General features: G+C 35.6%; 1 protein-coding gene across 3 annotated transcripts in view; it reads left to right on the forward strand.

The window, feature by feature from the left end:
* Nucleotides 1-13985, forward strand: part of BTBD8 (BTB domain containing 8) — a 36584-nt gene that overhangs the window by 19102 nt on the left and 3497 nt on the right. For 2 of the 3 annotated variants that reach the window (XM_040565390.1, XM_040565391.1), the window contains 8 exons: nt 1791-1973; nt 2739-2876; nt 3921-4050; nt 6618-6679; nt 7717-8353; nt 8532-8619; nt 9209-9345; nt 10526-12889. In XM_040565390.1, coding sequence (XP_040421324.1) covers nt 1791-1973; nt 2739-2876; nt 3921-4050; nt 6618-6679; nt 7717-8353; nt 8532-8619; nt 9209-9345; nt 10526-12889 — 3739 coding nt within the window. The remainder of the gene's footprint in view (nt 1-1790; nt 1974-2738; nt 2877-3920; nt 4051-6617; nt 6680-7716; nt 8354-8531; nt 8620-9208; nt 9346-10525; nt 12890-13985) is intronic. The other variant, XM_040565392.1, reaches the window with a different exon arrangement.

The following is a 13985-nucleotide window of genomic DNA, read 5'->3' on the forward strand; positions in this document are numbered from 1 at the left end:
TATCTGCCCACAGAACAGTTCTGATGAGTGATCATCTAATTCCAAGCTCTTAAGACACCCAGTCCACTTGTGGAATTCCCACTGGAATTTTTAAAACTAAGAATCTGCAAAAATGCTTCAAGTTGCTTGAGGGAGAAAGAAGAAAAAGTCTAACATTAATTTTGCAGGAGCTGCCCTATGTTTTGCAATCCTCTAAGTTCTCTGTTGTAGAACTTTTTAACAGTTACACCGAGTTAAACAGTATGACTCTTGAGCCTGCCATTAATCAATCTTGCAAATGTCAAAGCTTATAAATACAGGCAACCCTTAGAGGACAAAAAGGGACAAAGAAAAGGAGACTGCTGACTGGAAAATCTCTGGGCAGCCACAGTGACAAGCACAGCAATGTTAAAAGGGGAGTGCAGCTTAAAACACCATCCAGGTACTACTCCGGAGTCTCAATGAGATGTCAGAGATTTACACTTTTATAGGCAAGTAAAGTGGACGCCATTTTAGAATGATTAGGAGAAACATTGTAACAAGAGAAATAAAACTCAGATAGGGCCCCTCCTGCCAAGGGCTGGTTTAATTAGATGTCAATGACAGCATTTTGTGTTTCACTGGACGTGTCTGAAGGGGGTGAATGCTTATTGCCTTACAAGCAGGGGTGAATCTTGGACAATTTCAAAAGCTTGCAATTGAGTCCAGTGGGAGCAAGATCAAACCATAAACACATGCTTAATCCTTAATTTACCTTAAATGCATATAAACAAACTTGTTTTACCCGCAGCTGAGTAAAATAATAAAACACATAGTTGAACAGTGGCTGTTCAACAGCATAACAAATGTTACGCTTTAACTGCAATATGCATGAAGAAAATCCTCACTGCTTTTTAACTGCATGGGCCAAACATGGTTATAATTTGAATTTACAGTGTTGTTGTTTTTTTGTGTGTGTGTGTCAAATATTTATCTGAATTGTTACTTTCTCCACTGTTACTGATCTTACCACATCATTTATTAGTGACCTACTAGGTTATGTTGAGTAGAGCTGTCAATCCATCCTAATGTGGATCCATCCTAATAAATTGCAAGTTCATTTTAAGCCACATATCAACCAGTAGAAGTTGCCCTTGGTTACTGGGTTGATGAGGCAATGCAAATGCTTAGACAAGTATGAAAGAAGCAAAAGAATTGACCAGGGGAGTAGATATTAGGAATTTGGTTTTCTTTTCTTTCAAATTTACCTATAAACATAACAGTCGTGCTTCTTAGAGAAATGTCAGTTAAAAAAGAAGATAAGTTCTCCATATGAGAAGACAGATATTTGATGTCTCCATTAAATAAGGCAAAAGGATTCATAGCTATAAAAATGCTTGGATATTTATGTATTCTGAATGCTGGACCATCCACAATCACCTAAAATATTCACTTACGCATTTTATTAAAGGATTTATTATATCTTGCAGTGACCTAGAATGATTTTCTCTGTTCAGTAATATCGTATCAGGTGAGATTTTGTTAAGGACTGCAGTATGTATGTAATGACAGTTGGAAAATACAATAAAAGCTACTGAAAACTTTACTGCCTAACTTCAGTAGACAAAACAGAGCAACAGATTATTTTTTTTTCTCTTTTAGTTTCGAAGGTACCTATAATGTTCAGAATTATCAAAAGCCAAATTTATTTTTTAAAAGGGAAATGAATATATCATTGAATCCTTGTATAAGTACTCAGGAACTGAACAGAAGCTATTTTATAAGCAGCAATTCTTTAGGCAACAGGCTAATCTCTGCTTTTATTTTCTAAGAACCACAAGAATGCTGCTTTCCTTTTGATGGAAAGTGACCGGCTGATCAACAGTCTTCCCCAAGTGAAGTGGACGGAGGCAGCTCTGGCGGTGGCATCTAGGCTACAAGAAGAATGCATAACCTATATTGTGGCAAACTTCCTACATGTAGTACAAAGTGAAGCCTTCCATACTTTGTTGCAGGTAAAAGTGCCCTCAAGTTACTCTGTATTTCCAAGTAAACTGAATCATATCAGGCTTTGGATAGTTCAGGCTGTTAAATAACTGCAATAGTTTCAACTTTTGCTTTAAAATACAGTAATACAGAAAAAAAGGCAGCATTAAATTTAAATGTTATAAAGCATTATTAAGGGTTAATACTGCATTTGGGTATGTGCCTCAGCTAAGACAAGTGTTCACACAAGAATTTAGTGGGACAATTTCTATGTTGCAAAGAGATAGTATGTACATAAAATTCCAAAAAACTTTCCTATCTTCAGCCCCGTAGATTACAACAGGTATTTACAGGAATTATTACAAGTATTAGTATACTCAAACTTCCACTGATCTTTGTTGCAAGTTACTGGCTATGCTGCAAGTCGTAGTTAGAAAATACCTGTTTATAGAGGGATTTCATTTCTCCCATGAAAAGTTTTGCTTGTTTGTTTAATGTGTAGAGAATTTTAGATATGGAGATGCTAGAACATTTTGTCTTTGAATTTAGAGTTAGATGTGGCTGTAAATTCATCACAGCATGTTTATTCCTAAAATTTGGATTAGCAAGAGTTCTCAAGATTGTTTGTTAGAGGCCTGGAGTGGGATGTGTGTGAAAGGAATACACAGGAATGGATACTCAGCTTTTGGAAGGCTTCCCGCACCAGCGTGATAGCAGACCCTTTCTGTTCAGTAATGCTTTTGCATAGTGCGCACTCTTTTGTTTTAAATGGCTGCCTTTTGTTGTTTCCTCAGGCTCAGGCAATGAGCAGCAAACCTGACCTTCTCGAACTAATCTTTAATGCAATTGAAAAAAGTATTAATAACGAAAACAGCTGCTTTCTTCTTGTAGCTGTGGATACATTGCTGGACTCCGCAAATGTGAAGGAGATGGTAGGTTTTGCCATGTGCAGTGTCTGTAGGACAAACTATTCTAGTCTTTTCACTTGAGAGTTCAAATCATGTGATGTACTTTGAGCTCAGGTTGGAAGTGCCCTAGACATTGGCATTTGTTTACTGGATATTAACATTTTTCTTTTAAAGAGAAACCCTATATATGGCCATAAAAAAAAAAGTATTACTGAGAATGTAAGTCCCATGGGCACCATTTGCTCTGTTGATCTTTACTATCACTTTAAATTTGTGATGAGGAAAAACTTACCAAAATATTTAATTACCTGAAACTTAAAGGGGAAGAGTTTAATTCTCTATTTCTCTGTATATCTAACCCCCTTCCGCATTTTCTAAAAGTCACAGCTACATCTGGGTTTAAGACTGTCCTCTGAAGCAAGGGCTGCCTAATCTAGTGAGTGTGTGTTGGACTTGGGGGAAGTGTCAGTCTGTGTGTATGTAACATGCCATATATATGCCCACAGCCTAAATAATGAATAAAGATATTTAAGCTGTGGTTGACTGTAATGCTGGGGATAACTCATGAATAATATGACATACTGATTAAAATCTGGAATGATGCTACAAGCAAAGAATGAAAAATAAATGCAAAATGAATTACTGCAATCTGGTGCTATTGTAGATCTTCTTGGTAAAAGCAATGAAAATTTAATCAGATACATTATTTTTCCCTAGAGTATTTGACCTTGCTGTGACACAGCTGACAGTGAAGAGCTATTAAGGGGTTCATTTTAAAAAAAAAAAAAAAAAAAAAAAAAGGAAAAAGGAGGAGGAAAAAAAAAGGAATGCAGTGTTTTCTAGTGCTTTAGTATGCCTTGGAGTGATTTGGTATCAAAGCATTATAAAAATTACCATGGTGGGCAATAATCCTTCAGAAACAGCATCCCCTTCTACCAGGCCATTATAAAATATAAGTGATGACATCATTGATCTAGCTTAGGGAGTAAGTAGATTCTGCAAGGAATAATGACTGGTTGCTATGACAATCTGCCTCTCGCCAGCTGCTGATTTGTTACTTGAACACAGGGTTTTACGTGCAAGATCCAGGCTCTGCGTGATAAGCTCTGGGTCTTCCTGGTTCAGTCTTTTTATGCTGTTCGTCACACAGAAAGCTGGAAGCTGATGAGACCAGACCATCAACAGAAAATACAAGCAGGTATGTCTGGCATCAAATGGCATTAAAATTTTTTAGCAATCTGTTTAGCAGATAAAATGTAGGTGGTATTGTGGAGCCAGATACAAATTAAAGCACAGTTTGTGATGCAGTAGGTTTCTGAAATGGTATTTTAGAATAGATGCATGCTTAGCTAGTTTCAAACATGGAAATCAGTAAGTCATTTTCTGTGAAGTCTCCCCTGCTTTTATTTTTAGGAGTACATGTAATAGAAGCCAGAGATGGGTATGCTGATTCTCCCCTTGTTTACAGCTACTCTAAGTCATTTAAAATACTGCAGTAGGATTAATAGACCTTATCTGTCTCATTTTTAAGGAGATAAGTGCCGTGGAAATATTAAATTTACACAAAGCAGATTACCCGTTCTATGAATTCAGTTTCTATCCTTTATCATTTTCTACATAATGTATAAATATTGTCTCTTGCATAATGCTTATCTCAGGCTCCGTGAGTAAATGCGGCTAGCTTGACTTCACAGTTGATTGGTATTGTGATCCTGTGTATACTACTGCAGAGAGCCCCTAAGGAGCTGCACTGTGCTCTAAAAATGTGGACAGGCAGCCCTTCCAACAAAAAGGAGTTTTTGTTCTGAGCCTTTCTTTGTGCTGAAGTACACAAGTATTCTGCGGGTGCGAACTGATGATGGAGTTGCGGCTGAATATTAACTGTGACAGTACGGTGTAAGACTTGTATAAAATTAAAGCATTTTGACTCAAAGAAGGTAAACGTTTCAGTGTTCTTTCTGTTAAGGACATTTAGACCATGCTAGTTATAGAGCTGTTCATGCCTGTAGGCTGATGAAAATTTTGTTCTAGAATTGCATGCTGAGGTAAAGATGCAGCGTCAGTCTTTATAAGCATGATTTAAGGGTGTAGCCCACTAACGTCTCGCTGCTAAACCTGCATGAAACAGGTTTATGATTATTTTCTGGATTATGAAGTTTTTCAGAGGCTAAGGAGCTGGCTTCAGAAACCAGACGATTTTTGTTTGTTTGTTGGGGAGGTGTTTTTAGTATGCTTGTGTCCTTATTGTACATAATGTTTAGGCTGTTTTGCACCAGTGCTTTCAATACAAAAAGAAATACTTAAGACTGAGGTGTGCCTTAGTTGTCCAAACTCCATCTTGACAGACATTGTTTTGTTTTTCTCTAAATTAACCCTAACTCAGAGCTAGCATACAGTTTATTTGTAAACAACCAATCTGAAATGTTCCCATGCATTATCTGTTTTTAATTACAGGCAAAGCAATCACACAATATTGGTAGACAAATTTTAATCTTCAGGTGAAATTTGCCTTAGATAATTTAAATCAACTTTCATCTTAAAAGATTTTTTTTTTTGGGGGGGGGAACGACATCTTTTAGAGATTTAGCCTATCTAGAATTGGAACACTGTAACAGAAGAGGAAAAATGCCAAAAGAAGAAATGATATGGTGTGGCTTTTTGGTGTGTGTTTTTTTTTTTTTTTTCAATCACAACATGTCATGTGTTTTCTTAGGCTCAAGTTTAAATGGCTTTTATCTTAGTATTTATTATTGTGCAGAGTCATCCCTGCAAAAAGGGATAGGTCCCTGGTGTGCCATTTTCAGTATATCTTTTCTTGTTTGATTTTTGCAGAAATATATATAAAAAAAAAATATCTTCAATAAGAATTCAGCAGATTTTTTGTTTCATTATTATAAATGGATACATACTTACATTTTTATATATGTACAAATACTATGTCAGAACAAGAGGAACTGAATACTTAATTTTAACTACATTTTTTGTAAAACCTCTTTTTCAGCTGAAACATTAATTAAAAAAAAGGAAACCTTATTGATTCTGGGTCTGTATAGTGTCTATAAATATCTTTTTTATATTCTACAAGCACAATTAATTCAAAAGCTTTATTGAAAAATGCTTCTCTCCCAGAGTAGAACAGTCAAAAAAAAAAAAAAAAAAGAGGCATTCACTGCCTGAAAATTTCACATGACAATCACAGGGATAACTCTCATGATGTTAAACTGCATGCTGTCTAAAGAGGCACTGCTCAGTACATTTAGGTATTTTGACTTTACCACGTTTGAAAACTAATTTAATTTACCTTTCTGTAATCAATCTCCTGTTTAAATATTACAAATACTTAATCTATAAATTACAGTATGTCACATTAAAGTCATTAGTACTCTAAATCTGAAGGTCTGTCTTTTTTGTAAATTTTTGTATACACTTTCCAAAGTCTCAGTGTATTTCAAGCTTTAAGTAAGGTAAGCTTGGATCAACAAACGTGTCTTACTATGAAAATGGGGAAACAAGTTAAAGTAAGAGTTAAAAAACTTGCTTGTGGTCATGTGACCTCATTACAAATATCACAATTTTTGTTCCAAATATAAAGCTGTTTCTCCTCTTAACATTTGCCACATCACCAAAATTAGCCTTCTTAAAATAATTACAGGACCCAAAGAATCACTTCCTGATTTCAAAAGATGCTAATTGAGTAGGCTGAATTGTTTTCTGTCTCCCTTCTTTTCTGCTAAATATTAAAGAAAGTGCTTTTCCTCTTTACAGCTGCATTTGACAAGGGTGATGACCGAAGACTTGGCAAAAAACCTGTATTCACTAGTTCTCAGGTAAACTTTCATATCTGAGCATTAAAAGTACTCGAAAGCTTGTGAACATAACTATTTTTGTCATTCGTTTTATATTCAATGTTAATTTGTCACATTAATTAATGCAACTTCCTTTTGAAAAATTTGTATTCTCTTGAACTCTTATTTCTGCAGAATCAGTGATGTTCATTACTGGAAACATTTTAGGACTCAGCCTATGCTCTACTACATTTTCAAACAGATAAGCTCAAATAAAAGATTGGAATTTGTGTTCAGAATCTCACATTCCCCTGTTGCTACGTAATGAAACAGATCTGTTTCCCAGAGCAAATGGTTTGCTACTGAGCTAACAAATCTCTACTATTATCACAAGCCATGGCAGCAGTGAGTCTGTTACGCTCCCTGCCATGAAAATTATGTTTTAATGCCCTGAACGACAACACCTCTGAGACTCATGCTCAAAATTAGGTTACTATTTAGTAGAAAACTAGTGTGGGTTTTGTATGATTTGATGGTCATGGATACATTGCAATTACACAAAGATTCCATTTTATGTACTTAATTCTCCATATTTCAGAATATCTTTACCTAAGAGAGAGTAATTATCATCACTTATCTGATGGATATAATTTGGTAATGGTTTAAAAAAAAATAACATGTATTTCAAATTAATTTTTGTTTCTAATAATTCATAGTCTTTACTTCTCCTTGGAAAATAGGCATATGTAGCTCAAAAAAAGTTTCCTTCCATCAGCAGACAGTAGTAATATATAACAGAAAAAATTGTCTAAAGTAAAAGTGCGACTCTGCTTAGATATTTCTATATCCTCTATATAGAGCAGCATTTTGTTAGACAAAAAAATAAACTGGGCACTCTGGATTTTTTTCTGGTACTTTTGTAAGCCAGCAATCTGAGCTGAAAATATGATTTTTAAAAATTATATCAATGCTGAAACTTGTACATGAATCTAAAACTACTTAATAAATAGCTGTGTTTCAGAAGTTACAGATTATGATTGTTTAGTCTTCCGTTTTCTTTTTCTGATTTTCTTTTCTAGCTAAATAAATCTGGTACTGAATCTGTTGGTGTAAGGAATACTTCTTGGACAGAACACGGCAAGAAAGATTGTGGAAGAGATTCTTCCACTAATCAGGATAAAATGAAATCTGATGGATTAGGAGCATCTGGACATGCATCAAGCACCAACAGAAACACTGCCAATAAGACTTCAAAGCATGAGGATACAAAGGGAAAAGATAGCAAAAAAACTGTTTCCAAAATTACTAAAGATTCAAAACCTGGGGAAAAAACTGCTTCACCAAAGGCTAGAGCTGTCATCAAAACAAAAATAGAAAATAACGGAAATACAAAGGCTGAAAGCATGCCTACCAAGCAAGATACTGAAAAGACATCATCTGCAAGTGGACAAAAAATTTCAGGAAGTGGCAAAGGATTAAAGAACCACGAAGGAAAAATCGCAGGTGCCAGGCCTAAAGTCCTGACTGTAACCGCAAGTGTGCAAATCAAAACAAAACCATTGAAAAAAAACACAGGGAAGGAATCTCCATCCATAGTGACTATGGCAGGAACATCCAGCAAGTTAATGAACTCGAGCATGGATATCCAGACTGCCAGCGAACAGGCAGAAGAACCCAAAGAGGATAAATTGGTAGAGGAAGGAAAAAAACATACTGGTAATTTACTTATTTATTTTTAAAAAGTCTATCATCAATTGAGAGCCATATGTTAAAAATTTTACATGTTTAGCATCTATGCAGTTTTCAATAGCTGACCGTCATGTATTAGAATTTTTCAGTACTTATATGCAATGCTTTATCCCTTATAATTAACTTTGAATTTATTTTACAACAGTAATAACAAAGTCTTCTTTGAAGACATCAAATGGAGTCACCAACAAAAAGAAAAAGACTGAGCTTGAGGCTAATGCCACAACAAGCAGGTTTGTTAATAATATGCTTTTTTAGTTTGTATGGATGCATGCTTGTGAAGTCTTTTTTTTCAGTTAAACTATTAAATTTACTGTTAAACCAACATGTTACTTCTAACCTGAGTATGTTTCAGAATGATTGTCTATTGCATGTTATTTTTAAAAAAAAAGTAGTTACTGGAAACACTTTGGATTTCGTGTTGGATTGTTTCATGCTAATCATTTAAACGTTGTTGTAGGTCATTCAGAACTCTGCACACTTGGAACAGTTAATGACTACACAAGGTGTTGTAAACTTAGTATTTCTGGGATAGCTTAGAGTGAGCTGCAAAAACACTGCACAGGAAGACAGTTGAAACCCTGTGAAAATACGACAATGGTCACTTGTATTTTTATATATATATATATGTGTGTGTGTGTGTGTGCCTATATACATACATAGGCGTATATTTTCTTTCCAAAAAAGTATAGGGTTTAGGTTGGATTTTCAATGTTTATATATATGTGTGTACATTAAAACACATATATTGCTTGTTCAAATATAATCAAGCATTGCTAGATCTTACGCTTGAAAATAATGCATATAATAATTTCTTTGCAGTCTAACAAAGTCAACTGGAAAAGGGTGCAATGAACAAAATGCACAAGCTGTTCTAAAGAAAAAAGGGAATGTGAGTAGCAACTTTGCTACACAGCAAAAGGCTCAGAACACACCTACCAATTCCCCCAAAAATCAAGGTAAAGTTTCCAGTAGTAATGAAATAGTCTTGCATTGTTTTTACAAAAATTTGGTGGGTGGGTTTTTTTGGTTTTGTTTGTTTGGCTGGTTGGTTTTTTTTTGTTTGGTTTGTAGTTGTTTTAATTTTTAGTGCAAGCATTGGCAAAATCTTCTGAACAATTTTACTTTCCATATTTCACTATTGGTGACAACACTAAACTGTAAAATGTAAATGAATGGCTATTTCAAAATATTTAGAGATGGCCTTCTCTGCCAATTGGTGTTTTCTTCTGTTTATCTGCTTTGCCGAGTCTTTTATTTGCTAATAGCTCACACTTCTGCACTTAAAACTACGACTGAGTTCAATAGAAATCCTGTAGGTCAAGCGCTTACAATATGCATCAAAGATCCAGACTGCAGACTGTTTCAAGAACTGTTAGTTTATGCCTCCCTTTTTTGTTGATTGCCCCCCTAGTAGCTGTTCTGCTGATGCTGACCTACCCCCATGAACTAATATTCAATTTCGACATATGTTCAGAGGAAGTGTGGGAAATGACATAGAGCACAGAGAGGATAACCAGCTTTACGAAAATACCAAGTGTTAAGGATGGAGCTCTTTCTAATCCCATTTGGATCTAGCACTTACTGAGGGTGGGCTGGGAAAGAACGTTCCAGTCGTGTTATCTTATGTGCATTATGATACAGAAACCACAGGTCCTGTCAATTTATGGTCATTAGAGATCTTACAGTATTATCAGACAGAGCAGGGATGTTCATTCTGGTATTCTAATCACATTACAAGTAATGCAATTAGCTTGCACCTCCTGTCATTTCCTCTACAATATAAACTGAGTACAGTACTCATCACTTCCTGTGCTAACTGCTGTGCGGTGTTTTTATGCACTATTACATCGCTGATGCTTTCTACCCCAGTGATGACTACTTTGACAGGTCAAATTCCTTCAGGTATAGTCTACAAAGTGCTTTCGTTCCAAAGATGGCATGTAAATGCAGGATGGCATTTTCATCTTGTTTGTATTTAAGATCTCAACTCTTGATTCTTTAACAAGCCTTAAATCCCTTAGTTGCATGAAAAGTTGAGTAACCTGTTTCTCAATACAAATGCATACTAACCTAAATTCAGTGCAGATACATAGACTAAAATCTACAATCTTTGTCTGTTTGTTCACTGTTTGTTAGGACCTATGGTGGAATCACCAAACTCACTGAAATCAGGAATGTCTCCAAAACATAACGAAGAAAAAAATGTGGTACAGCACCTGGTTCAGACAGCACTCCCAGAAAAACTTCCTTCAGCCAAGAAGAAGAGTGTTAAGCAGTCTCAAGCACCTGTAACAAAAGCCGCTGCAAAAACACTAACACCCAAAACTCAGACTCCATCAAAGCATGGTGAGATTGTGAATAATAAAGACCCAAAACTGAAAACAACTGGGCAATCTGTAGTAAAATCTCAGTCCTCTGCCCCAAAACATTCAAGGAGTGAATCTCCTGTTGTCCAGAAGAATATGCACACCTCAGAGCACAGAAGTCCTGGACAGAAACTTGAAAAAAATATGGCTGATGCTGTGGCAGTTCAGCTTCATGAAAATAATGAATGCAGTTTTGCAAAGCAAAGTGAATGTCTAAAATCTATGATGGAAGGTAGCAGGGAAGATCAATCCTGCCAACCTGATAAACAAAAACTATTGGATCCTCCTGAAAATGAGGAATACAAATCACAATCTAAATCTTTGCCTCTGATTATAGAAGAAACTCTTTCTAAATTGCATGTTTCACTGCAAAATGAAATGGAAGCAAGAGAAATCTGTGAAGATCAGCCTGCAATTCAACAGAATAAAGACAGAAAGACAGATGATAATACTGCTGAATTTCACTGTCAAGCACAGTTTACCAGTGATGGATACTCAGACTTTTCCAAGAAAACCAATCAAAAGGCTACTGCTTCAGGAGAACTGGTAGAACATTCAAAAGCAACAACAGTCTGTATCAAACAAAGTGATAAATTAAGCAGTGATATGGGTCTTAACTATGGTGAAAATACTTTACCGAGCTTTTCCAAAAGGATAACCAATAAAGATGTAACATCATCTCCTCAGATTCATACGGAGGGATTTCTTTCAGCTGATGAGTTGTATGATACATCAGCCCTGACTGAATACAAATCAGTTACAGTAGCTTTAGATGATGTTTCCAAATGTTCCACAGAAGGAGTAAGGCACAAATGTGCACATCATTACACAGAAGGTATTGATCCCATGGAAATGCCAGAAAACCAAGAAAATGCAGAAATTCCCTTTGTGGACCACTGGAGTACTGGTGCACTAGATCCAAAAGAGAGTCCCGAATCAGATACTGGCAGTGCCACCACATCCTCTGATGATATAAAACCAAGATCGGAAGATTATGATGCTGGAGGCTCTCAGGATGATGAAGGATCCAATGAAAGAGGGATTTCTAAATGCAGTACTATGCTATGCCATGATTTTCTTGGAAGAAGCAGCAGTGACACTAGCACACCTGAAGAATTAAAAATTTATGACAGCAGCCTAAGAATAGAAGTAAAAATGAAGAAAGAAGGTTCTGATCTCTTCCGTGTTAATTCAACAAGTGATGATGAAATACCAAGAAAAAAAAATGAAATTTGGTCCCATCAGGGAAGCGCAAGGACCAATACTAAAGAAACTGAAAATTCTGCTTTTGGCAATGCACAGTTTACTCAGGAAGCAGACCAAGTTTCTTCTTCTGCTGATGAAACAGAAGATGACAGATCTGAAGCAGAAAATGTTGCAGAAAAGATTCCTCCATCAAATGTTCCCACTCAACAGTTCCAAGGAATTGATAATTTAGCTTTTGAAGATGCAACAGAAAACGATAGTGCAAGACAAGAGTTTTCTAAAACTAAAAATTTCAAACGATCTGTTTTACTTTCAGTAGATGAATGTGAAGAATTGGGATCTGATGATAGAGGAGAAGCTCATCCTTCACATCAGCATTCAATAGATTCTCTTACTCCTTCAGATGTATTTGACAGTGTTTCTCAAGAGCACCATGGAAAGACTTTTTATTCAAGATACTCGTTGGAAATTGAAGATGGATTCCTGGATTGCAAACAGCCTAAGGATAGAGACAACAGACTGGAAAAAAATGAAAGTTGTCTCCTACCTCTTCATGGCACTGAAATTCCAGACAAAGGAGAAATTCCAGAGAAGGAGAATCAAGGTACGTCAATGACTGAACAAAATTGCCCAGAGAAAGTATATTCAGAGGCTAGTCCATGTCTAGGGGAAAATCAAAAAGTAAATATAAAGAATGAGGTGGCTATTGAGTTTCAGCAGTGCAATAAATACTTAGACAATGATGCAAAATCTCAAGAAAGACCATGTCATTTGGATCTTCATCAAAGAGAAACAAATGTTGATATGCAAAAGAGCAACTCTGCAAAACCTGTAGAAGCCAGTAAGAATCAGGTACTGACTCAGGAAGGTCAAGTGAGAGACAGTCAAGCAGCACCTACTGAATTCGCTAATACTGATTTACTTCCAGGTAATGTACAGAAATAGAAACGTTCAGTCATTCAAGAGCAAATTACTAGGGAAAGCTTTGGCAATTTGCCTGGGATTGAATCCTAAACTGAAGTAATTTTGGCGGAAATTATATTAAATTTAAGTATTTTTAAGTATTTCACTAGGGTAAAGAATGATTGTCTGAACTATCCATAAATAACATGCTGTTCAATGAGAAACTTAACTACTACAGGAAAAGATTTAAATGTAATGCTAAAATAAAGATTGGATGCAGCTTTCTGTACAAAAAAGTTATTTTTGATCCAATCTAACATTGACAGCATCAACTTTTTATGGAAACTTAGTATTTGTTTTGTCTGCTTGACAACATATAGTATGTCTGAATGGGATGTGCAATAACTACAGTAATAACCTTAACTAAAGCGCACTGAACTGTTTACCTGAACAGCTATATGTATTACTGTTGTAATTTATTTATTTATATATTATACACAAACTTGGTCCTTCTCCCATTGAATATAACTGAATATTTGCCATATACATCAGTGGGAGCAGGTTTGAACTCTGATTTAGAGCTTATGAGATGTCTAAAATTCTAAATTTTACCAGTAAAAGCTTATTTCCTAAAAGAGAGATTATACTTAGAACTAATGCTTATGCACAGAAGAGTTCTAACTTGTTTGATGTGGCTAGATGAATACTTGTCTAGTTGTTTTGTGTTTTGTCTTTATACCAATAATTCAGTCTGTTTTTTCCCATCAAAAATACACAATAGTGTTATCAACTATTGTGTATTCAAGAGCAATGAAATGCTGATGACTATCTACGTTCAGCCAGACCATATAACACAAAGACAACAAAAGTTGTACTATTTTATTTTTTAAGTTTGCCTGCCCTTGCCTGCAGCTGCCGTTGCATGTGCAGTGTAGAAATAAGCCTGTGGATGAAGTATTTTGTTTTTAATTCTTTTCTAAGCTGACATGGCTTAAGTCACCATACAGTAATCATTCTCTATTAATTCCCTCCATGCACCTCCTGGTCTAAATTTAATTTATGTAGTAAATGAGAAATTTCATGTGCATTAAGTGTGTATTTACATTGTCATTTTCTGTATC

This window comes from Cygnus olor, chromosome 8, assembly GCF_009769625.2.
Source record: "Cygnus olor isolate bCygOlo1 chromosome 8, bCygOlo1.pri.v2, whole genome shotgun sequence".
NCBI lineage: Eukaryota > Metazoa > Chordata > Aves > Anseriformes > Anatidae > Cygnus > Cygnus olor.